Below are 26,593 nucleotides of genomic sequence, written 5' to 3' on the forward strand. Positions count from 1 at the left end.
GCGAAGTTTCCTAGACTTCGGAGAAAGACGGGCGGTTGGCTCGCGGGGGAGCCCGGAGGAACCCCGGGAGGGGGCTGATGGCAGCCACCACTGGCGGCTGCGTTTGCCTGGAAGAAAAGCCTAAATACATTAGCGAGCCGGTAAAGCTTTTAAGGCCTTCTTGGGAGTGAGTGGCTGGCTAATGAGAGGTTAATTTTGTTTCGAAGGGAAGGCTGCGCTAGTTTCCTGAGATAAATGGACAGGAAGCGCATTACCTCCGCGCGCGCTGGCAAGCGGCTCCCAAATGCTTTTTGCACCTGCCGCTTTGAGCAGCGAGGGCAGCGTTGGAGCCCGCAGGGATCTCGGGGCGCGCCGTGGACGCTCGGGCGATGAGTCCCTCGCGTGCCCTGGACTCTCCCCCTCCCGGGGTGCAGCGCTCACTCCGAGCTCTGGCGCTCTTCTCTCACACCCAGGTCCTGCGCGTGCTGGAGCTGGGGGGCCGCCTGATCCTGCCGAGCCCCCTCCAGGAGCGGAAGGGTTAAGAATGATGTAAGTACAAACCACTAGCTGCCCGCTGCTGGGCTGTCGGACTCCCGGCTATTTCAGCCCCTGCTTTGCGAACACAGTGGACTGGGGGGGCAGCAGGGGAGCCCTTACTCCAGAATGGGTTACACAAATCGTAGACCCGGGTACTGACTCCTGATTCCTCCGCTCTAAGTGATCCGTTAAGCACTCAAGAGATCCTCGTGTTAGATTTCTGGAAATGGACATAGATTGACTGGGGAACAGTTAAGACACCACGTATAGGTTCAGGGAATGAAACCTCGTCATGTTTAGAATCCATCAGTGTTTCTGGCGTGTGTTCTAATTCTGTCTACTGATGCGTTCATACCGCGGTTATGTTTTGCCGGGTCCCCTTGAATGAACTGTTCTAGTCTCATCTTTCCTTCCTGAACACAAAGACGAAGGGAGAAAAGAGTTGCCAATGGCAAGAAAACAGGGTGTATTTGTGAGCTGTACAAATTGTCAGTCACTTCACAATCTTTTTCTGATTAAAATACAAAACTTTTATGTCATCGATTTTATGTTTGCGTGCCAGCTCCCTCCCCAGATTTTCTTTGTAGAGTCTGAATCCTGGTTAACTTGCAGCACGGGAGCTTGAGGGGTGGCTGCGCTATAAGCGACCAATTACCACACTCTTGCTTTCCAAGCCCATCCCTGATCTTGCTAACAGTACGAACGTACCCGCGAGTGTGTCGTCTGACCTAATGTCTTGAAAATAGGAACCACCTTGCGGCTTAATTGTGAAAATTAGCATTTTCCTCTAGCGGCTGAACACTCATGCAGCAATAAAAAGTGAATTGTTGGGCTTATAAATCTCGAGCTTGTCAGATTTTACAGCAGAGGAACAATAAAGCACCTTAGAGGAGATGAAGTTTTTCCTCTGAAGAACAGTTCCGTATCACGACATCAGGATTTTCAGTGACTCGAGCACGCCCTCTATTGATAAGAAAATCTGGAGCACCGTGTACTTAAAGGAACAGGATATGGGGGAAGGGGGGCGGGGAGAGAAGAAATAGAAAGTCAGGAGCAGACCTAAACCAAATTGAATTTATTTATCCGTAACTATTGGTTATATGTTTTGAAGTATGGTCAATAAGGTGAGATGCTTCTTTCATAGGGGTCGAATTATATCTTAGGTTAAGAGAAAAAAACATTTTGCTGTTGGTCTTCGTTAGCTAAATATTTTGGAAATCAGTGTTACATTTGATTACCTTTTAAAGGGTGTCTACTAATATTTAATGAACTGTATTACATTAATTATATGTAGTAATTGCAAAAGAGTAATTTTTTGCTCTAAGAATATTTAGTTCACAGCATTATCTAAAACTAAAAATGTCAGATACCTCCCCCAGCCCAAAAAGTCATTTCTCCAGGCAACTCTGAAGCTATTATTAAGCATATTATGGATATACATAGGGATATACACAAGGCTTGGATTATATCGTGGGTAGTGAAAGGTGTGTTTACCACTTGAGTCATCATAGCATGTAATAAGTAATGAAAAGTTACAGTAGAAACAGGCATCCTTCATTAGGGACCTAGTGGTTTGAGCGATTCACAATGTGCATAATGAGTAAGCTGGTGAGACCAAAGGTTTGCCCCTCAATTATCCTGGTCCATTGATTAGCACATATTGAAACGTGTGGCATATTAACATGTCCGTGGTGGATGCAGAATTCCTAATTAGAAATTCTGAGTAATGTAGCGAGTAGAGTTGCAAACTGGGATTTGAATGTTAGTGGATTTAAAATGGCAGCCCCGAGCGGTTTGGGGAACGGCAAAGGCGAGAGCTGTACCAAGTGGCTCCCCAGCCTTAAGAAACCACCATTGAGATTAGATGCCACTTCACACCTACTGATAACAAATTGAAACCCATCATCAATCTCACAACTGCTTTCCTGTGTCTCCACTTGGCAGCCTCTTTCTTGACAGATAATTCCCCCCCCTCAATTTTGGGCCCATCTAATCATAAATATAGAAACTGACCTGCCATTCAGTTAATCTGCTGATAGAACTGTAGAAATTTCTGGGAAAGCCACTGCGCAACAGCAACTCGTGGCATAATTACACTGCATGAAAACTCGCCACTCTCGTTAATCTAATTGCAGTGCAAGCGGACACGTTGTTAGTTCGCCCACTCGCAGACCCCCTCTTCGACGCTTTCAGGGAGGGAAATGTCAACGAAACCAGAACACCCGAGCCTGCTCGCGCAGTTGCCCGCAAACTCCTCCGGGAGTTGGCGGATGCCTTCCCAGCCCATCCGACCTGCTCCGGACCGCGGGTGTCGTTCAGATTCCCAACACGGTTCCGTGCTAGCTAGCTTTTTACCACACGTCTGCAACAGGCTCGCGACGCGGGCGCGCAGACGCGATTGGCTGGGAGGGACCTGCCGCACGGCGCGCGGCGAAAGCGCAGGCTTCCTGCTGGGAGCTGGAGCGGGCAGAGGTGGGCGGGGGCAGGGGTGATAACAACAACAACAAAAAACCCCGACACGACTGGGAGAGAAGTTGAACCCGATCACGATAATTCAAGGAGAGGTCAAAGGCCGGTCCCTTTGTAACGACGGCGAGAGCGAGGGTTGCCGCCGCCCGTTTCCACTGGGCGCAGGGAAACAGTAAATCGCGGAAGCGGGTGGAGGGGAGAGAAGGGAGCCGAGGGAAGCTACGGCGCAGCAGACGGACTCGCTGTCGGCGGACGCGGAACTCGAATTACACCGAGCGGGCGGAGGGCGGCGGGGGGGCGGGCCCTCCGGGTCCTGCGAGTGGCGGGCTGGGCCCGACGGACGTGCGCTCACAGCCAATGGGGAGGAAGGAGGGGGCGTGGCCACGAGGAGGGCAGAGTGGATTGGCGATTTTAGGGCGGGGCGGAGCGGGGCGGCAGTGAGGGGCTGAGATTGACCGCGGGGGCCGCAGAGCAGAAATCCCGGCCGCCCGCGGCAGCTCGCTAGGGCTGGGCGCGCCTCCATCGGGTCCACGCCCGCGCTCAACGTCCGCCGAGCTCACGCTGGCCGGGGCCGGGGCGCCCGCGCACTCGGGGCTGCTCTCAGCACTCGTTCACGGTCTTTGTGTCTTCTCTCCCGCCCCTCTCTCCCCGCCCGCCTCCTCCGGCCGCCGCGATGCCGCTGCGCCTCGTTGCCGCCGCCGCCGACTCGCTCCGCCCGCGGCGCGCTGCTCGCTGCGGCGGTGGCGGCGGCCGGTCTCCGTCGCGGGCCTGAAGGAGAAAGAAGCGGAAGCGAGGCGCGCCCCCCGGCCCATGCCGCAGCCACGGGCCGCGACCCGCCACGGCGCCAGCGCCGCCGCCCTCGCCGGAGCCCACGAGACCTGTATGGACGGGCATGGGCTTGAGAGCAGCACCTTCCTGCGCCGCCGCCGCCGCTGCCGCCGCCGCCACCGGGGCTGAGCAGCGCCACCGCCCCCCACGGCTCTCCCCGCCGCCGCTGGAGCTGCTGCTGCTGCTGCTCAGCCTCGGGCTGCTCCACTCAGGTACGACGCGCGCGCGAGGGGCGCCGGCCCCGGGGCCCAGGGCTTTGTTCCCAGACAGCCCCAGGGCCCGAAGGCGCTCGCTGGGGCGGAAGGGCGTCGTGGCGCGACGGGAAAGGCCTCCCGAGCCCCTGACACGCACCTTCGCCGGGTCGCGGCGCGGCGGGGAGCCGGCTCCGGCCGCCCGCCCCGCCCGCGGCTCGGGCCGTGGACAAATTTCCCCTCCAACCGCCGCTCATCAACGATCGAGCGGGCGGGGGCCGAGCGCCCGAGACAAATGTTCCGGATGCTTTATTGCCCTCTGCCTCGGTGTTTACTGAAAGTCGGGCTCGGATCAAGTTTCCGCCGCCGCAGCCGCCTCGCAGGGAGTCGGGAGCCTTGTGCTGCTCCTCTGGCGTCGGGGCTGGCGGCGAGGCGAAGGAATCGCGCCAGATGCACAGATTTTCACCAGAGCTTGAAAACTTGAGAGTCGATCTCGAAGTCACGTAAACTTTTTTTTTTTTTTTGAACAGGGATTTCTTTCGCTTTTGCAAAATCTGCTTTTAATTCAGCGTTCGGTCTCTGGAAAAAAAAAAAACACAAAAAAACTGGTGCTTTGTGACTAGCCGCGTGTTTTGGTGTTCCGTGAGGAGGTGACAGATAATCATGCTGCCTTGGGAGGTCTGCGCTTCCCCGGCGTGGAGGAGCGTGTTCTTGGGGATGAGTCTTGTCGCTGTAATACCTGTGTTTCTTTTTGAAATCATTTCATGACAATCTAGAATGCTATTCACAAATAAGTCACACTTTTTAAGAGCTGGCCTAGACGAATAATTTTTTTTAATCCCGAAGTTGAAAGGGAAATTATTTTTTTAGTCTGAGAACAACCAGAGCCTAAGTTTCTCTCCTTTGAGGCCTTTTTGGTCCTGTATGATAGCAGTCACAGCGTTCGGATCTGGAGAAGCCTGAACTTTAATGCCACCCAACTGTGCGGAGTAATTTTTACTTATTAAATCACACCCGCCCTGCTAAAAATCAGGGAGGTCTCTTAAGTAATGGGGGAAAAAAATGTGGCATTTGAGAAGACGACTTAATTTACCTTGCGCAACTTTACGTTGTGATGTAACAGCCGCACGTTAACACTGTCGGGGGGAACAGACCAGGAGTCTTGATGAAAAGGTAATAGGAAGTTATAGAATGATAACAGCTTTAAATTAGTAGCTTTAGAATATTAGGAAATAATATCAGTCTGCTTGTGATTATATGGAAGTTTTGTTGTTGTTGTGTTAAAAGGTATTCAGGAGTGTTTTGTGTGAGGGAAAAAAAGTGCCCATAATGCCAAAGTGTGCATTTCGTGAAATGGAAATGCTAGGTGGGGCTGTATCCCCTTTGGCTGCATGAATATTGTTCCCTTAGTTGCCATAGGATCCTATGACAGGATTGGAATGTGGGCCTTGAAGATTTCTTTACTGGCTTCTGAACAGTGTAAGAAGCTGGCTTAAAGGTTTAGAAAATGAAGGTGCCTCAGTTCAAATATTTGGAATGTGTAGCTCTTCTCAGTATCTTAATTTGTCATCACTGAAGTCACCGTTAGATTCAACCCAATGTGCTGTGCTGTGTGATTTCTGTGGACAACTTGCTGGAGTGGAGCAATTAATCCGGTTATGGAAGAAAGGGCTCCTTTGAGAGATCTCTTTGAAGAGTGGTGCTATTTAAATGGTCAGGCCGTTTCTCAGAACAGGGAGCCTAGCAAGTGCTCTTTGCAGATGGACTACCATATGTTTTATGTCTGGATCCATATCATTTGCCTCAGCACCCCATATGGCTCTGCATTTCACTTAATTCAGCTTCAGCGTATCTCGTTTCTTTTATTATAAACTGGTAATTGTGCTACAGATTCACACGTGCGGACCTGGCGTTAAGGAAATTGTCTTGAATGGTGAAGCCTGTATGTCTGATCCCTTTAAAAAACGAAATGAAAGCTCTAGACCCTCAAATCTTTTAGCATTTTCAATAACTGGCATGAAAATATTGTCACCATTCATAGATGTCTCCAAAAAATAGAGACATTTCTAGCTGCAGAGTTTTAAATTCTGTTCTTGGGAAATGAAAAGAGTACTTTTGGTCATTTTTTGGTTTTGTTTTCCTGGCTGTTGGGTTTTTTTTAAAGCAATTCCTGAATGGAGATTCAATATGGTAGTTACTTGCTTACTCATATACTTCATGGCCTTCTTGGCTACATCCTTAAGATTGTTTCTGCATTGTCTTGGCATTTTGACAGGAGGCTTACTTTACCGCCTGTAACAGGCAAAGTGTGCGTTATCATTATAAATTCATGAAGCCTGGATATTTCTGGGTGTATGCTACAAATTAGTCATTAAACAGGAGCTTGCGATGGGGCTGAAAATGCTGACCCAAACACACTATTCTCCCTAGTTAGCCCTCCTCCTTCCCATCTGTATAGCAAAAGGCTGTTAGAAACCTTATCCAAAGCAAAAGAACCCAAGGAATTCTGTATTATGTAAGACTTCTCAAAGCAATCAGTGCCTACCTGCTATGAAAAAAGGAAAGGTTAGCGAGGTAAGGAGAAAAGTAAAAAAAGGGAGCTGAGAATCTAAATTCTGCTTCCCTTCTGAATGGTTCCATCTACATTTCCATATTGTTCTTTTGGTATTTTATGACTATTTGAAATGATTATAAGTAAATGTATGCTTGGATAGATTTTATAGACTGTAAAAAACAAATAGGCACTGCATGTTTAGCGGAAAGTTCTTGTGCTGTCATTTATTTGTAATCTAAGATAGCTGTTCATTACTAAGATCTTGGCCTTCAATTTATTTCTTTGCTTTTCTTCATGCTGTGAATCTGAGTTAAAAAGAAAAATAATACAAGAGTTACTTGTCTTTTTGTCCAGCCATCAAGTACTGTTGTTAGAGTTAGGATTTTAGGGGAAGACTTGACCTGTGGTAGAAGGAAAACAAGATTTGAGGAAAAGCACCACATACTGGCTTAATAGGTATGAGTGATCCAGTCAGGATTAGGCCATTAATATCCCTTTGCCCTGGTTTTCCCATCTGTAAAATGGCCTTCACACTTTTTAGAGTTTTTAGTTGATTTCTCTTTTGTCTTAGAGATTTTGGATGGTTGGTTGGTGTTTTTTTGTTTTTTGTTTTTTTGATTTTTTTTTTTAGTAAAAATAGCTGAAAATGACTTGATCTATTTTGGAAAGAGGAATTCTTTAAATGTCAGAGCTGCTTTTGTTAGCTTGGGCCTGGGCAAACATAAAATAGATCAAACACATGAAGATGTGTTTGTGATTTTTTTTTTTTTTTGAAGTGTGATTTGGTGATTGCTATAAATCCGTAACTCCAAAATATTAAACTATTTTAATCTTCTATTTTACTTGGGCTAAAGTAAATATCAAACCTAGACTATAATATTTTTCCCTCTTTGGTTTTTGAAATTTAAAAATGATGACAGAGTAGTTGCCTTCAGAGGTTGTCCCCTGCCGTTCTTTTCTCCTGAGTAAAGCCAGAAACAGAGATTACAGGCTACTTCATTCAGATTTAAAAGCAGTTTACCACTGAAAATATTAAAGTAGCTTTCTAAGACAATATTAAGGTTAATTTTAGTCTTTATCAGATGAAGTCCCAAATCTTAATACAAAAGCTTAATACTAAAGCGTATTGTATCTTCATCTTTAAATAATTATATATTTAGTAATAATTTATTGGCCCTGAATTTTTTCCTTCATCTGGAATACACATTATAAGATATTTTATGCCTGGAAAAGATCACAAAGTTCATCTTAGAACAACCTCATTTCTCAGATGAGAAACCTAAAACTTGAAGAGATTGATTAGAGCACATGACTCACCTAGTATCAACAGTTCTTGTGTTTGTGTTTTTGTGCTTTAAGAGGTTTTATAAAAGTTTTACTTTTGCTTGAGAAGTTAGTGGCAGAAACATCATTTGGAAATTGATTTTTTTAATACAGTTCAGTAATACTTGAATTTTCATTGCATTATTGTAGCTTTGTTTATTAATACATTGACTGCCATGCTAGGGGGAAAAATGGATTTACTTTTCCTTGGGGCCATGGTGTTTTATTATGAAAATAGAGTAAAAACTTTGAAAACAAAAGAATCCTTTCTAATTTAGTGAAAAATCTGTTATTTTTTATTGTTTTCTCTGTGTGAGTTATGCTCAACTTGAAAAATAGTTCTCAAGGTTCCTAAAGTGAAGAGACCTGAGTTACATATGCTTTGCCAGGTCCCTGGCTCAAAACTGTTGTGAGTTAAATACAACTCATATGGTAGTTAATGTGTTAAATCATTAAGTTTATGTGTGAATTGTTGTTTTAAGGGCAAAAGTAAGGTTTATGTATACTCTAAGAATTCTGTGCTTTATAGTTCTCTGGTTCTTTTTCTGAAGAAAACCATGATTTGGGATCATCTGTCTCTGCAGCATAATTTCAAAGTATTATACTAAGTATACTTTTTATACTTAGTATACTTTTATTTGTGGTCTGCTATGGATCTGGGATCCTAGTATAATAGAAATGGATGTTATGGATGTTAAGGGAGAAGTAAATACATAGTTTGGTCAAAAGAATCACATTTTAAAAAAAAAGAGCATTTACATTTTGTAGAAACCAGGAAATTGTGTCAGTTTATGTACAATGTATTGGTAAACATACCTCAGGAAAGGTAGAGTGACTTAGTACTTGGATTTTTTTTTTTTTTTAACATTCTTACCCAGTAGCCAGACAAGTAAATCAGGTGAAGGTGTTTTAAACTAATCATACTATAATTTAGAATTTTACCCCTTCCTAAGGTGTGGAGTTTTTTAATCATGATTTTGTTTTTACAATGCTTTCTGAAGCAAATTCATGCAGTTTTCAAAATCAAAACAAAGTTCATGTCTTTGGCTGGACCTTAGAGTAGAGAAATCTTTCTCAAATCTATAAATAGATAGCTACATCGATAAAACATTTTATTTATTATTCCCTTGTAATTTTAACCTACAAGCACTGGACTGATCTTACGCTCACTCACAATAACCTGTGCTCTAAAGTTTTCAGTTAACTAATTGCATGCAGTTTCTCTCCCAGTGGCTTAATTTGAGAGAGGCACAGGACCGCAATGCAACCCTATTTCTGAAGGCTTCTTAAAATAGGAGTATAGTATATAAAATAGAACAAACAGTTCCCAGGGAAGAATGTCATTTTCTCATGTAGCTCAGGAAGTTATGAAGCACTTACAAATGTTTGGTCTTTATCATCTTTCCCACAGGTGACTGCCAACAGCCGGCCCAATGTCGAATCCAGAAATGCACCACAGACTTTGTGTCTCTGACTTCGCACCTGAACTCTGCCATTGATGGCTTTGACTCTGAGTTTTGCAAGGCTCTGCGTGCCTATGCTGGCTGCACCCAGCGAACTTCAAAAGCCTGCCGTGGTAACCTGGTATACCATTCTGCTGTGTTGGGTATCAGTGACCTCATGAGCCAGAGGAATTGTTCTAAGGATGGACCCACATCCTCTACAAACCCTGAAGTGACCCATGATCCTTGTAACTATCACAGTCACGCAGGAGCCAGAGAACACAGGGGAGGGGACCAGAACCCTCCTAATTACCTTTTTTGTGGCTTGTTTGGAGATCCTCACCTTAGAACTTTCAAGGATCACTTCCAAACGTGTAAAGTGGAAGGGGCCTGGCCACTCATAGATAATAATTATCTTTCAGTTCAAGTGACAAATGTACCCGTGGTCCCTGGATCCAGTGCTACTGCTACAAATAAGGCAAGTATGCCTTCTTTTTTCTCTCTCCCTACTCATAACTTTTAGGTGTTGACTCTTCAGATAACTTTTGAAATATGTATAAAAAGGTATAGTTTAAAAGAAACTTGTCTTCTTGGAAAGCAATGAACTGAATTGTTAAAGGGTTAAATAAAAATTATTTAGTAAGGGATTTCTCTCTGGAATGTAAAATGTGGCTCTAAATTTAAGTAGGCAATGATATGAAGAATGAAAAGTAAACAGTGACATTGAGTTCTCCAGAAAAAAGACAGGCCTATTTCAATAGAAAAATGTGTGCTTTTTTTCAGTGATATCTTTTTTGAGTGCACATTTATGACTCTTCTTGAAGAAATGTAGGTTCAGATTTATCAGATAACTGAAGTGGGTGTTCTGAATAAAAAAAAGCTGTGAAGCCTGAGGCAGTGACCCATCAGGAAACACTTTATTGGAGATTTGGAAGCTATAGTAAAATGTAATGGCAATAAGCCAGCTTCCCAATGGTAAACACACAGAGGTGTTTTAGTTACTAACCTCTTGGTGACCAAGGAGGTTAAGAATTGGATATTGCAGAGCTATGATATATAACTGCTGTGTAATCTCAAGGCCTCAGGTTAACAGTTTAAATCAGAGCTAAGCTAAGGGAAAAACTGATAAAATTAAGTTAAGCTTACCATGCATGCCCAGTGGCCAGTGTCCATGGTCCATGTTAATTTGCTTTGAACAAATGAATACTGAGATCTTTGAAGCTAACTTTAAGGTACCAATATCTTAGTGTATGTAAGTAGAGAAGAGCTATGAACTGGGTTTCTAATTGCCAGTCAGTGCTAATTCAATTATTAGTAAATCAAAAAGGGTTTTCCACTATAATGGTGTCCCAAGTAACCACCTCCTTCCTTGGGGAAGCCCAACCACTGTACCATACACAGACCATCTCATCTTGTTTAATTTCCTGTATTTATCTATTCCTAAGTTGGCTTAGACTAAAATATAATTGACAAGGATCAAGCTTTTGAAATACTTATAACTGTTCTTTGATTCCCGGGCGCCCACCCTTTCCTCTAAACATGTGTGGCATATTTTTTGAATGAATTTAAAGTATTTTGCTTGGCGTTTTATGGAGGGAATTTTATAGCACCTCAGGAGATATCTGTAGATACCCAAGGGTGTCACAAATCTAAGATTAGAAGTCATTGCTCTGAACAAAGAAGACTGTTAAAAACACTGGTCCAGACATCTTAGGGGAACTCCAAAATGTTTATAGTTCAGCTGCCAGTAAAAATTTGAGCTTGTCTTTTGCCTTACCAAATTCTACATCTCAAATTATTCTCCCTCTGGTTTTTATACATATGCAAAGCATTTCTCTCTCTCTGTCTCTCTCTCTCTTTCTCACTCTGAGAATGTGTATTTGCTACAAGTTATATAATTATGAAGTTGTAAGAAAAACCATAGCCAAAAGTCCATCATTGCTGCAAAGTCATAGGATAATGCAACTTGGGAATAGTCTTTGAGTAACTGAAAATTCAGAAAGACAATCTTTTGAGGATGGAAAAAGTCATTATCACTTATGCAAATAATTGAGGACTTGAAGGAGTAACTTTTAAACAAGACGATAAAGATTAAGAGCTGTTTACATGGGGAAATAGTGGTTTTTTCATAAGCCCTAAGATTTTCATGCCTTCTGTCCAATCACTTGTCACTTCTGTTTGTTATTAAACCTTTCAAAATTCTATGCATTTTATTGATTACAGTGAAACTATTTGGTGGATAACACTAATATTATGAGTATTAATATTATATAAATGGAACAGTTTACACTGAAGTACTTAAGATCATTTTATTTCAGTTGTCAAATCTATCATAATTTTTAGCAAATAAATAAAAAGTACAACTATATTTTCTCCCTCATTTTGGTAAGGAGCAAAGGTTTGCCTAGTCTAAAAAAAAAACAAATGGTTCCTGACATAAATTCAAGTGGACAATGAGAATACTTGGTCTTTAACTGCACTATTGGAAAGTATTTCACCACATCTGGTAACCATGCTGTTCAACAACAAATTACTCTGTCTTCACAACCTCTAGTAATTGGTTTTTTGTTTTCTCTATCTTTTTGTAACTCTCTCTAAAGCTCCCATAGGAATCTAAAAGGTAACTCTTGAAGACTCATGTTAATGCTAAAGGCCCTAAGCATGAAAAAATGGTGGTAATAAAACAATGGGAGACACAAAATCTTTTGAAAATTTTTTTCCAATTTTTTCATAGGCATCCTAGCTTTATAGAGAACTTAAGTACATACATAGACCAGTTACTGGGTAACTCAGCAATGTATGTGGCAAATAGTGAAGCATACTTGTATGGTCAAGGGTTTTTAATGGCCCATATATGCTCAGTGTCACTAGATTTAAAGATTGATGTATCATTGGCTGGTTGGCCAGCTATGATACTGAAATTGTATTTAAACATCCATTCATTTCATTACCTTTATCACTGCCCTGAAGCATTGGACCCAAGGTATTTTGCTCGGTGAGGTCACTAAGATGACTACTCAGCCCTGGGAACCAGGCCTATTGAGCAAGCAATCTTCAAGCCTAAGCTTGTGAGCTCTACCTGCCCATAAGTACCCCCCTTTCCCTCATCACAGAAAGATAAAACGGGGGAAAGCTAAATGCAGTGAAAGAAAATGAAGTCATCAGTGCTCGAGGGGCCATGTATTAGCTAAGTCTTGTCTTTTTTTTTCCACATGGTGAGCTGTGAGTTTAAGGCAGATAGTCTGCAGTGCTGGAAGATGTTGCCTTATCTCCCCTGGTTTACTGTTCTCTTCCTTACCACGACCCTTCTCCTCCCCTTGCCTGGGAAAAATAGGGCTTGCTTTCCAGCTGGTCATGTCATACACAGGTATGCTTTCCTGGGGCCTCTTTTTAATGTTGCCTTCCACCTTCCTGTTATACTCTCCCTCTTTGGAGGAGTCTGTAGCAGTTGGCCACCTTGCCAGGTAGGTGTTACTGAAGGGGAAGCCAGGGCTGGTTTTTCATCTCTAACACCCCAGGGGCTACAGGACTGTCTGGCACACCTGTATACCTCGGCTTAGGTCCACATCAGCTCTGGGCCATCTTCCCCACCTTTGGCTGGGAGAGGTGGCTACAGGCTTGCAGGCACCAGTGGGGAAAGAAATGAGAATGAAAGGCTCAGAACTGGTAGAGTTAGCTGTGCTTAAAGGAAAGGCAGTTTTGTTTTGGTATGGAGGTAGCCTACACATTGTAGGCTCCAGAGAAGACACATTATCAGTAGCTCTCCTGGGCCTCACACACGAGAGAAACCAGGTCATCTGTGAGGATGCTTGACTTCCACATTCTCTGCTTGCATATTCTCTGAACTAGCCTCTCAGTTTCAACTCCTGTTTAGTCCATTCTGCTTATCTGTGTATCAGTTTAAGTGAGCTCAATAAGGGTCTATAGATGCCATGATCATAGACAGTAATCAACGAGTAAATTCTTTATTTTATGAAAGATACTGAACTGTACAAATGTATTCCTAGGCTGGGCACCGTGGCTCATGCTTATAATCCTAGCACTTTGGGAAGCCAAGGTGGGAGGATCACTTCTGAGGCCAGGAGTTCCAGACCAGCCTGAGCAGCATAGTGAGACCCTGTCTCTGCAGAAAACAGAAAAATTAGCCAGGCACAGTGGCATGTGCCTGAAGTTCCAGCTACTTTGGGAGGCTGAGGCAGGAGGATTGCTTAAGCCAAGGAATTTGAGGTTGCAGTGAGCTATGATGATGCCACTATACTGTAATCTAGGTGACAGAGTGAGACCCTGTCTCAAAATAATAATAATAATAATGTATTCCTAGTAGCATGTATTAGAATCGCCAGTCTCTCAAGTGCATTTATGATGATTCCTTTTCCAAAAAAATTTCAGAAATGTGTTTGTTAACAGCATTTATGTTGTTAAATAATGATATTATTTAGTACCATTATATGGTAATACAATGATAGTATTTCTAGTAACTGTTTTTTTTACAGGTAATTTGGTTACCTTTGCTTTACTTTTCCTTTTTTTAATGTTATTCATACTGTTTTTCACCATTCTTGCTTTCTTATCCTATTTTTTAACCTTAACACAAAATAAAAAATAGGAGGGGAGATTAGTGATGACAACAGGTCCTGGTCCAGATCCTCTGCTACACATTTTACTGTGCTTCATCCTTGCGTGAGAGAAGGTGGTTTACCTTAAGGCAGTTTGCCTTTGGGAAAAGGATGTGTTCTTTGTGCTTGACCAAACCAAATGACTGTTGGCCAGATGAGTGGGTCACTGAGCTGCCTGCCTTGTATGTTCTTTCTGCTGCCATGGACCACCAGCTCCTGTAATCCACAGGCAGCACTCAGCACCCGTCCAAAGCACAGTAGGAGGCCCTGCCCATCAAAGATGTATAAATATTTTAAATTTCATAATTATCCCTGAATCTGAAGCTATATGGCTACTTTCTTGGGCATTCTTAAAAACTTCCATTGGTCGATGATACTAAAGATACAGAAAGACTTAGTTTGGTTCACTCTTGGTTAATGTCATCCTCAAATTATATAACCCAGGGTTTTCCATTGTGATGAAACATCATTCCTTTATAGCAGGGGTCCTCAAACTTTTTAAACAGGGGGGCAGTTCACTGTCCCTCAGACCATTGGAGGGCCAGACTATAGTTTTAAAAAAACTATGAACAAATTCCTATGCACATTGCACATATCTTATTTTGAAGTAAAAAAACAAACAGGCAAAAAACACCCGCATGTGGCCCGAGGTAGGTCCACTCCTGTTTTCTGATGCCCCTTCGCATGTAGTTATTACTCCACAACAGCATGTGAAGATGTAAACCAGTGTTCTGGGTCATTCTCTGTTGGTTACAAAATCAGAGCCAGACATACCTGTATTGCAAAGGCTTTTAACTGTCATCGTAAGTATATCTCTACATCAAGATTTGGAAATCTGTCCTACATTGACCCCAGGCCTAGTGCATATCTTGTAGCTAAGTTTTTGTAGTCCCTTGTGTGTTTAGTATCTTTACCAAGACCCATGTGAGTTACACAGTGGTGATCATTCTTATTTTTTATGGACTAAGGAAGATGTTCCTTCCATTGGCAGGATTGTGTTTTGAATATATGGACACTTTCTTGCATGTAGTGTTGTAGAGGCAACACATGGTATTTTCTTTAGAGACCACAAACTGTCTTGCAGATACATTGTAACTAATCTTTAAAATCTGAGATTGCTCTTTATTTTTGTTATAGTTATATATGGTAATTCTTTTTTTTTTTTTTGAGACAGAGTCTCGCTTTGTTGTCCAGGCTAGAGTGAGTGCCGTGGCGTCAGCCTAGCTCACAGCAACCTCAAACTCCTGGGCTCGAGCGATCCTTCTGCCTCAGCCTCCCGAGTAGCTGGGACTACAGGCATGCGCCACCATGCCCGGCTAATTTTTTATATATATATCAGTTGGCCAATTAATTTCTTTCTATTTATAGTAGAGACGGGGTCTTGCTCTTGCTCAGGCTGGTTTTGAACTCCTGACCTTGAGCAATCCGCCCGCCTCGGCCTCCCAAGAGCTAGGATTACAGGCGTGAGCCACCGCGCCCGGCCTATATATGGTAATTCTTGCCATCTCTTTGAGATTTGTTCCTTACCATGATTCCTCTTGCTTTACAAAGATGTTAAAAGTTGTAAGACTAGTTGAGGCATATGAGGAACAGGTGGAAAAGAAGTTTGCAGTTTTAGCTCCCTGCTTAATGTAATGTACCAGTGTTACTCTGATAAAAATGTGTGATTAATTCGGTGTTACATTGGAAACATCAAGTATTAAAGGACCCACTATGTATGGGTGATGGCAGAGGTGAATGCAGCTTCAACCTCAGTCTAACTAAGCACATAACTAAAATTTTTAGCAGTTGGTGGAAAGGTAAGGGGTTTTTGTATAAACCTAGCCATTTTCAGGGTTTCTTTGTAGAACATTGGTGAAACACATTCACAGGCTTGTTTCCAGAGGTGTTACATAGCAAGTTGAAACAGGTGTCAGGAAGGGTCAGGAGAGTGGGCTGCTGTGAAGGCCTGTCCCACGCTGTCACCCAGAGCACAACCCTCCCTGCCTTGGTGGTTTTTTACTCCACCTCCCACTGTGAGGAGGGTGGCCTATCACATGCATGTGCATTTCCTCTCCCATCTCCCACATGCAACCTAGCAGGGCCTAGAACCCTAACTCTCACTTCTGAAAGGTTGCTGATCTTTGATTTTATACCAAAAAGCTATCTTGAATTTGATTGTCACAGTCACTAGTTCTTACTTAAGTTTGTTTTCCAGAGTCCTGTCTCACCTTTAAAACTCTCGTAAAACCATGTGTTAAATATTCTTATTCTCCCTGAATTTATTGTAAAACAATGTTGAAACATTAGAGAATAGTTTTTAGAAGAGCAGAAATCATCTATACTTTCAGGTGGCAGTGTTCTTATTTGTCCTTTTCTATTTCCTGCATAGCTCTTGTTTGTACTGTGTTGTAAGGTCTCAGGCCCAGGAACTTTGCTTCATATAGTTGCAGTAAATTGCCTGGAGGTGAAATGGTTTCCAAGTGGGTGTGGGGAAAGAAAGCAGAGAAAGGAGGAGAAATTGTTAGTTATATGAGGAACCTGTAAGTGTGAAGATCATTTTGTAAGATAAATAGGATTGCCTTGGTTATTCTTTTGTTATTCTCCCCGGTTAGTCTTTTACCATCTTTCTAATATCCCTGCCTTTGGCGCTTCTGTCCCAAAGGTGGTTTGAAGTAGGAAGAGACCTTCAGAATCCCCCATTTGTAAGTGAAGTTAACCCAGAGCCTGTCCAAGCCATGAGGGTCTAAGGGCCTCTGGTGCTGTAAAACAAATCCATACTCCTTCATAGTCTAAACCGGAGGCAGGAGGCCAAGTCTGATACATTTGCTTTTCTGTAACATTTCCAAATGTGTCTCTCTGCCCTGTTAAATTTTCTTTGAGTCAACATTTTGAGGGGAAGGGGCAAGAAGGAAACATTGGATGGTTGGTACTTTTTTTTGTGGTTGGCTTCAAGTAATGCTAACCAAACAGTTTTTGCCCATGTGGAATGTGGAGTGTAAAAAAGTTACCTACAGTGTTGAACAATGAAAAATGCTACCTTACCCATTTTGTCTCTGTTTGTTTTGACTGCAGTAGAACTTGCTCTTCCACTGTTTTGAATTTTGTGTTCTTATGGGTGGGGTAACTTAAGGACTTTTGAATCTGCTCAGCTTCTCAGTAAGTGATAACTAACAGGAATAGCTAATACACATGTAGGATACAGACTTTAACTGGACAGCCTTGCAGTGAAAACACGGTGCTGTTGGGTCCAGAAAGAACTTTAGGTAAAACTGATTCTGTGGAGAGAGGAGCTCTTTATGCTTCAGTTAGCTGATTATTTTAAGAGTTGGAGCCAGAAGAAAGTTTGGCTGATTCTGGTGGGGTTCTTTCATGTTGGAATATAGTATGTATACTGTGGATAGAATTGATATGACAGCATTTAAACACTAACTTCTCATCTGCTCTGCATGTGCTCCTGAAATGGGGCTGAGGGCTTAATCTTTCTATTTAAGGTGTATGTGTGTGTGTGTGTGCACATGCATGCACACATGTATACAAATGTGCTTTTATGGAGTATTGAGGTCTTCCCCTCTCTCTGCCCCAGGAAAGTGCAGACAGAAGAATAGTGTTTTGTAGCATTTCAGTTAACTGGCTTCTTGAAATAACTTGGTGATGGGCTTCTAACCACCTCATTCCTGAGTTCTCTGAGGCCTTTCTTTTTTAAGCCCTGGAGCCTTGAAATTGTACCTAGAAGTGACCGAGTTGTGAGTGTATTATGAATACCTTTAAGCCCTTTTACTTTTTTGCTCACCTCCCAAAGCTGAAAAATGATCAAAGAGGCTGTGGTTTCCTAATCCCCATCGGTTTGGAGAACAGCTGTGCTGAACCTAGACCTAGAGCATTTGTTCAAGGTTCCACCAGGCCTCTGGTTTGGTGGCCCTGCCCCCCTCCCCATTTGAAGGGGGTGCCTGAAGGCAAGACCTGCTAGGGCAGATTCCAGAAGAGAGTTACTGCCACCGGCCCTGGCTTTCACCTTTTAAAATATTTTTAGCCTCTAGTCCGAAGCAAAGCCCAGTGGCAGCCTAGGCCTGTAATACTGCTCACATGTGCCTAACTTCACATCTAGAAGCATAGCGAATGCTGCATTTGCTGGCCTCCTGACAGTGCAGAGTTTGCCCACAACAGACATGCTGAAGGAGAAGTTCCCTTTGGAGTTTTTGGAGTGACTGAGACTTAGAGGCCTAGAAGCCTTTTCCTCCTCATGCTCCCTGTAGCATTGCTCCGGTCTGTACAAGGAAGCTAGCCAATTTCTCTGTCTCTGCCCCTATTTATGCTTCCAGCCGTCCTTGTTTTAAATGTACAGAAATTATTTCTTGGAAGCCAGCATTTTTGTTCCTGTCCCTTTTATGTGTCATACCTGCACCAGCTTCCCTTTCATTCTCTATCTGGCCACAGAGCTCGATGCTTCTCTAGACCACCCTAGCAGCCTTCAGCTCAGCTGTGGGTGTCCTTCGCCTCTGGCTTGGTTTCGTCTTTCTCCGTCTGCTGCCAATACCCCTCAAACACCCAAGTCAGCCCCTGTTCCTGCATGTGTGCGTTACCTACGGCAACACTGAAGAAGTCTGATCCATTCCATTTCTCTGGATCTTGTCAGTGCTCCTAGAACAGCTCTGTAGAAAGAGACTTGAGGGTAGAGAAACCCATTTTGTTAATACCTCTTTTGAAGGTAGTAGATTTCTTATAGTCTACTTCAAGCCCTAAAAGTCTAGAGGAAGATTTTCAAACTGCCACTTACCTCATAAACACATGTGCTGTCTTATTGCTAGTATCTTGTCCTAGTCCAAGAAAATTATTTAACACAATATACTTTTGTGGGTCCTAAGGTCAATTTCTTGTAGATATTTGATATATAGACTGAATAGTGATTATAAAATTACATTCCAGTTCATTGAGTTCACAGCTAACATTTTTTTCCTGATTTTTTTTTAAAGGAAAATTATTAATGGCATCAAATATTTTCCAGCCCAACATTTTTTCTTAAACATGGCACATATAAAAACCCTCCTGGGTTTTGCATAAAATTGTTCAGAAAAAAAGGTACTCTAAATGAACATGCCTTTTTTTTCTCTTCCACAAAAGGAGAGACCCAGAGTTCTTTGTAGTTTTGTGTAACCAGTGGACAGTTTGCCTCCCTACCTAGACAGAGTAGCTCTGTTTTGGCCAAGATCCATACTCCAGGGTTACCCTGATAAGTAGGGAAGGGTGGAACCAGGGAAGACATGGAAAGGTCCCTTCAAAGGCCTCTACTTCCTTTTGGTGCTTCAGAGTGTCCTAGGCTCTGACTTCCCAACATTTAGAAAAAAAAAAATGACCCTCAGAAATAAGATTTGGGTGTTTTAGGGATAGAGATAGAGCATGCATATTTTGTCTTCTTTGAAGCTTGTGCTTTTGTTGGAATGGTTTTTTTGTTCATTGGGGAAGAGACTGATTACAGAGGCTGCATGCCACTTAACATGTGTAAGAGTAAAAGCAGCCACGAGCACAGTGTTCTTAATCTCCCATAGAGTCTGCTGTTTTTCAGCCTATCATTATACCCAGAGGATATGATGTAGACATGGCCAGCTAACTATATTAATAGACATGATCAGCTAACTATATTAAATACAATCTATTTTAACTTTTGACACAAGTAAAAATTTTAACCAGGTACATATGAAAATCGTGTTTCCATGTGTTTCAAGCTAATTTCTGCTACTACTGCAGTTTAATTTACTGACCCAACCTAAGAGACGTGAGTTCTTCAAATCTAAAAGTCCAGCTCTGTTATTTGAGGATTCCAGAAAAATCCTGTATTTGAAGTGCCAAATTACCTTATTAAACACAGATAAATGTTTCTTCAAAATACAATATGCACAAGTAATTAAGTGCACTGCTATTGGGGAGTTCTGTTTAAAGCCTGTGTGCAGCATTTTGCAAGCCGTTGTGCCTTGAGAAGATAACTCTATCTCTTGGCGAGGCATTGCCTATGTTTTCCTATCTATTGGCTACCTCATTTTTATTTAATATATATTTTTTTCCTGATGGAAAGGAGAGGCAGGTGCCTCTTAATTTTCATATTTCACAGCAAATCTTAAGCTCCTATTGCCTTTCCTATGTGGAAAGGTTGATTTATATCTGCTGTCTTTCTCTTCTTAATAGACCTTGTGGGTGGCAAAGATCTCAGGGAGTTGAAACATTAAAAATGAATGACGAGAACTAGAGTAGTTTGTCTAAGGTGGGAGTTGAGAGGGACTGGGTGGGGGAGGTTTAACAAAAGGCATTGATGTTTTAAATGCACAGAAATGCCATCCATTAATAATAAATGGTGTGGCATAGAACAGATGTGCCAAATTGAGTCATGACAGCATATGGATCAGTTTGTAGAAGGGAAAAGGAAGTAGCATACCTGGTGTTTTTAAATTATCTGTGTGAGAGCTTTTGAATACAATTTTGAATGTTCTGTTTTTATGCTCTGATAGCTACTAGTTGGAAATATAAAAAGTTTGGAATTTCCAGAACTTCAAATTAAATTTTGAATGTTTTTAAAGTAAGAATTATTAAGAATGAATAAATGTTGCTTTTTTGAAGAGGAAGACAGTTTGAAAATTAATTTCTTGCTTTTCATGGCTGAGTGCTTGCTTTTTAAGAGCTCATGTTGTAATTTTTATGAGGAATGAAATTGCATTACAAAGCTAAGTCAAGTGAAACTATTACCCAGTGTTTTTTACATTTTCATTGATTATCTCTCTAGATAACCTGTTCAGTACATACTTAAACTACAGGAGACCACTCAGGAAACCCGCTCTGTGATCGAATTCATCACCATCAGCATTGTGATTCAAGGGATAGTTCTATACATATAATCTGTGCGAGAATTACTTTGCCCAATAGGGAAACAAGAGAAATATCAGCTTAATTTTCTCAGAGAAAAATCACTACTAGCAAATTGGAAAGACCGACAAATCTGTTAGGTTAACTGGAATATTTTGTGGTTGTAAGATACTAGAGCCAGAAGTAGAGCTTTTATTTGATCTTCTAATTATGTGGGCATTATTGTTAGTGTCTCGGGCATAGCAGAGGACAATAACGTGGGAGGTGTTTGAAATGACTTCTGAGTTCCTGAGTTGGAATTGGTGTGCTTAATGAAAAAAACAGGCTTGGTGAGACATGTGGAACTATTCCACTTGTCTTAATATTGACTCTTGCTTGCTTTTGTGGAAACTTATTTGGAATTGGATATCTCTGCTTTGTTGTCCCAACAAAAGTAATTCCTCTTTGTTTTTTTCTAAAGTGAACAAAAATGTACTTCTTACAAATAATACCAAGTTGGTTGAAATTTGAGGTTTGTTAGACTAGAAAGAGCAATTACTTAGCTATTTTAAAAGAGTTTGTTTAATTTTTGAGTTGTGATTGAAAATGAGGACAGTGGTTATTAATAAGTCTATTACTAACTCTTATTGTAGCCATCTGTATTGTTAACTTTCAAATTTTTCAGGTGCAAAATGTTCTTGAATTAATCTTTTCACCTTCAAGGGATGCCAGCTTACCTTTAAAAAGCACTTGTCAAACTGACTTTAGAGCCACCAAATAAATCTGTTTTATAGTCCCATTAGATATCTAGCTTAAAACCCCTTTCACTCTGAAAGGTCCTATGGTTGGATGCACAACAAATTTCCTGAAATCATCTCTGGTACACCTCCTTTGGGTTGTTAAGGAGGTGTTGAAATGTGAGAAGGCTGGTAGTGAAATCAAATTGTGGCTCAGGGTAATTAGGAAGGGAGAAAACCAGCGTTTTCATAGTACATTGTCTGGCTTTTAGTTGCAGCTGCAAACAACGGATATGAATTTAACCAGTTGCTACAGTGCAGCTGGTTCAGATCTGGCTTTATAACTGGCTGAAGTAAAATGAAATGGCTGGAAAATTCCAGTCAGGCAACACCAGTGGGAACATGTGGAATTAAATAGTGTGAGCAAATGCTGGCTGACTTGGGGAAAAACTTCAGACATAAACTTGAGGGTGGTGGTGAGGACTTGGGGGGTGGGCATTTTCTGGCCTTTTTAAAAAGGGACTATTGTTTTGATTAGCTCCCTTGCAGGAGGTGGAAGGTTTCCTCCATCCAAAGTAATTCATAGAGTGTTTGGCTTGTCTACCTTCCTCCTTGGCTGAAGTCACCTGATACTTTTTGCTTTCTCAAGAACGAAAAAAGAAATCTGTTACCTCAGTTGCTAGCAATGACCCAAATCTCAAAATGCAGTCTTTTTGTCTTTGGAACAGTTCCCATATCTTGTGTGATACAGGAGCCCCTGTCTCTTCATAGTTATCTTCCTTCCACCATCTGTCCCAGAGACATTGGGCATGTGGGAGGTGAAGGTGCTGTTCAGGATTTGTATAACTGTTCTCATTAAAGGATTCTGCAGGAAAGAAAATGGGTTTGCTAAAGGGATGCTTTTTGTATTATCAGTAGATTTGTTTCTCTATGAATTGTGTGCTTAATTTGGAGAATTGAGAGTTGGCTGGGAAAAGATTTCTGAGAAGTTAAAGGACCATAGTGCTGTTTGGGGAAAACATTTGCTGTAACTAGGTTTAGGGTATTTAGTCTTTGCCAGTGCTTGGGAGCTGTATTTGCCAAGTGATTTCCCCGTCACAGGGATTAGCCAGTGAAGTAAAACATTTGATGGAAGGGAGTTAGAGAAAGCTTTCCTGAGGCACAGAACTGGTGGCTACAGCTGGAGTACCCCCTCCTCACAGCCCCCTGCTTGTCTCTCAGTATTTGTATTAAGTTTATAGTGATGAGTCATGGGGTATGGTTCTGTAGTCCAGTGAAGTATCTTTTTAGAAAGCAGCATATACTGTTAATTAAGCTCCTTGACATTTCTGTATAACTTAAGAAACTTTTTTTCCTCTCAGAGCTGCACCATGGCTCATCTATTTTTAGAAAGAGACAAGATTTAAATTATCAATAAAAATTCCCTAGATCCCAACAGTAACACCGTTCTCTGTCTTAAGAAAGTAAAGAGTAAAGAAAGTTTCTCCTTGATGCACATTTCCCCAGATTTATGTTAAATTTTAATTCATTAAATACATGGGACTTTCAAAAATGTTTCCTAAAAGTGATACCATTAATTTCTGAGGCAAGAGCAGTTGAGTTGAGTGTGGAGATTCTGTCTCAAGCCATTCAACTCCAAAGTGGAAGGGAGCGCTTGCTGCAGAGGGTGGCACCATTCTGCTTCCCTCTTACCCTGTTAAACTTTGTGCATGTGCCTTCCCACAGATCACTATCATCTTCAAAGCCCACCATGAATGTACAGATCAGAAAGTCTACCAAGCTGTGACAGATGACCTGCCCGCTGCCTTTGTGGATGGCACCACCAGCGGTGGGGACGGCGATGCCAAGAGTCTGCGCATCGTGGAGAGGGAGAGCGGCCGCTACGTGGAGATGCACGCCCGCTACATAGGGACCACGGTGTTTGTGCGGCAGCTGGGCCGCTACCTGACCCTCGCCATCCGTATGCCTGAGGACCTGGCCATGTCCTATGAGGAAAGCCAGGACCTGCAGCTGTGTGTGAACGGCTGTCCCCTGAGCGAACGCATCGATGATGGGCAGGGCCAGGTGTCTGCCATCCTGGGGCACAGCCCGCCTCACACCTCCTTGGTGCAGGCCTGGCCTGGCTACACACTGGAGACTGCCAACACTCAATGCCATGAGAAGATGCCAGTGAAGGACATCTATTTCCAGTCCTGTGTCTTCGACCTGCTCACCACTGGTGATGCCAACTTTACCGCCGCAGCCCACAGTGCCTTGGAGGACGTGGAGGCGCTGCACCCGAGGAAGGAACGCTGGCACATTTTCCCCAGCAGTGGCAAGGGAACTCCCTGCGGAGGCGGCAGTGTGTCTCTCAGTCTCGGACTCTTATGCTTGATCCTTATTGTGTTTTTGTAGGGGTTGTCTTTGTTTCTTTTTTTTTTATTTTTTGTCTATAACAAAATTTTAAAATATATATTGTCATAATATATTGAGTAAAAGAGTATATATGTATATACCATGTATATGACAGGATGTTTGTCCTGGGACACCCACCAGATTGTACATATTATGTTTGGCTGTTTTCACATATGTTGGATGTAGTGTTCTTTGATTGTATCAATTTTATTTTGCAGTTTTGTGAAATGTTTTATAATGTCCCTGCATGGGGACCTGTTAGAAAGCACTTTATTTTTTATATATTAAATATTTATGTGTGTACCTGGTTAATATGTATAGTACATAAACACAGACACCATACGCAGCACAACAGCGTTCCCCTTGAAGGTGACCAGTTGTTTGTAGCTATTCTTGGCTGTTCCCTCCTGCCCTTTCCCATTGCTACTGATTTGCCTTGATGTGCAGATGTCACTCGCCACCCTCTGGTGGAGCTGCCTCTTCCTTTGAACTGTGTCCTCACCCTTCTGCCCTCACTTGGTTTGAAAGGATAGTAAACTCCCAGCTTTACAGGTACTTTTGACTGTGTTAAACACTGACCTTAAGAAGCCCTCTTCCTTTCTAACAGCTGTTACTTTTTCGGAAGGGGAGGGTATTACTACAATTCTTGTTAACATTCAATTCTAATTATATATTTGAGCATATATAGTGTATTAGGTTGAACCTTATGAAATTGCTGTTTTGTCAGGTCTAGTGATGGTGGTTTAGCATCTTGCTAGACCCCAGTAGCTCCCAGACTTTTTCTCATCCTATGCCCCTTTTTACATTGTAGTTTTTTCCTCTTTTAACTCTTCTGTGTAAGCAAAACATGAAACCATAAATTTAGTAATTATCATGCCTTGTCCTTTTTTCCCCTACGTATGACTTGTGCAAGCCGTGTTCTTAACCTTCTCTTTCTTAGCTGCTTGAGCCCAGAAACACAGCACTCCCTGTCTCCACCCCCAGCAGTCTCTCCTCAACCTCACCTTATGAATCCAAGGCCTGAAGTTTGTTAGATTCTTTTTCTAATGTAAAGGCCCAGATCCCATCACAAAGTTTTCCATTCTTGTCCTCCACACCATGGTCTTCGTCAGTCTTTGACGTGTGTGTATGCATAATGAAACAGAGTAGGGTGAATGACAGAAAAGCTTCCTCGGCCTGACTCAATGTGTGGCCAGCTCTGGGTGCTGGTTAATCTAGACATTCTCATTAACTAAGCATTGTGCTTCCCAGATAGTCTCTTTTTTTAAATCCGGTACTCTCTATCTTAACACCTGTAGTTGAATATTATTTAGTCGGTTGCTCATGTAACTTGGTGAAATCCCTATAAAGTAAAATAATAATCTTTACCTCTTCCATTCCATTGTTGATACCTCCTTGCAAAAGAAAAAGAAGAACAAAAGGCAGAAACAGTAACTGAAAAAGTTAATAACTCCATCCAGGATAGGTAGGTTTATATCATTACATCTACATGTAAATGTTCAGTTCCAGGAAGAAGTGATACATATATGTAATTCAACTTTACATAAATGCAAACAAAAGATATGAATTTTAAATACTGCAGTGATTTAGGCCAACATTATGCTTAGTTTTAGTTGGCCAGGCAATTTCTTTTGCCATGTCCTATTGCTCAGCGGTACTGCCAAAGGCCCAGACTGGCAGAAAAAGGATGTCAGTTTCTCAAGTTCTGTTTCTTAGCTGATGTACCATCCAGTCACAGGCTGGATTTGTGAGTTCATCTAGAGGGCAAACCTCTCTACTTTCTGGTGTATGAGAGAATAATCTTGAGCAGTCTGGGAAAAGAATGAAGGCACACTCTGCTTCTTACTCTTAAAACCTGTCATTCTTTTATTGAAGCTGGACTGGGGACCTACCAATCAGCAGCTCTGAACTGGGGCTGCTTTTGTTCACCATGGAGACATGTACCAATTGAGTAGAATGAGGGAGGGAAAATATTGAGGATACTTTGAACCACTATTTTTGTGCAAATAGTGTAAAAGTAAAGTAAAAGCAATAGTAGAGATTTCTATATCTGGGTTTAGAATATGTATTATTAATATACTTTTGTTCTTTTCAGGGAAAATAAAACAACCACCTCTAATACTAGTTGGGAAAATAAAATTGTTATTTTTTCTTTATGGCAAAAAGTTATTTTGCCATGTCATTTAGTTGAAAGGTGCTTATCCTGCATCACTGTTAGTTGCAGTGTATTTTTAGCTGTTCTCCCTTTAATCAGTTTCCTTATAAAGCAGTCCCCACAGATAACTTTCAGAAATACAAGTATTTCTCTATATAAGGGCCGAGTTTATTTTCTTCTGTTCTTTTCTAGGGTTTCAAGAGAAAAATGCTGCTTGCACATGTTGGTTCTTGAAATCCTTTGCCAGAAGAGTTTAGGGTCGTATCAACACGTGGATAGGCTGTAGTTGTTCAAAGGTCTCCTGGGGGAGCTTAAAACTTGGGGGAAAACACTGGTTTTCACAGATGCTCCACATGGCTGTCTTTAAAGAACTCAAAACTTTTTTTGTCCTCTTTGTTATGCTTGGAAACCCCACAGTGTGTTAAGTTTTTGCAAAGAAATCTTTAGAATGTGGTTCATAGATATATGAATACGTATCTGTGTAAAACTGAGTGTGCAGTGTGTAAATACTTTAAATTATTATGCTAGAAAAATAAAGTTACATACCATGCTGTGGAA

The 26,593-nt window shown here is 42.1% G+C and overlaps 1 protein-coding gene and 1 long non-coding RNA gene across 3 annotated transcripts in view; one reads left to right on the forward strand and one right to left on the reverse strand.

The window, feature by feature from the left end:
* Positions 1 to 3,072, reverse strand: part of LOC142873686 (uncharacterized) — a 52,225-nt gene extending 49,153 nt beyond the window's left edge. The window contains exons 1-2 of one of the 2 annotated variants that reach the window (XR_012921642.1): positions 2,530 to 3,072; positions 1,400 to 1,510 (exon numbers count right to left, since the gene is read on the reverse strand). This is a non-coding gene — a long non-coding RNA (uncharacterized LOC142873686). The remainder of the gene's footprint in view (positions 1 to 1,399; positions 1,511 to 2,529) is intronic. The other variant, XR_012921643.1, reaches the window with a different exon arrangement.
* A 352-nt stretch (positions 3,073 to 3,424) lies between these two features.
* Positions 3,425 to 26,593, forward strand: RGMB (repulsive guidance molecule BMP co-receptor b). The gene is made up of 3 exons (XM_012773657.2): positions 3,425 to 4,025; positions 9,293 to 9,801; positions 23,212 to 26,593. The coding sequence occupies exons 1-3, from the start codon at positions 3,878 to 3,880 to the stop codon at positions 23,878 to 23,880; spliced, it is 1,326 nt and encodes a 441-aa protein (XP_012629111.2). The 5' UTR covers positions 3,425 to 3,877; the 3' UTR covers positions 23,881 to 26,593.

The sequence above is a fragment of the Microcebus murinus genome, chromosome 11 (genome assembly GCF_040939455.1).
Source record: "Microcebus murinus isolate Inina chromosome 11, M.murinus_Inina_mat1.0, whole genome shotgun sequence".
NCBI lineage: Eukaryota > Metazoa > Chordata > Mammalia > Primates > Cheirogaleidae > Microcebus > Microcebus murinus.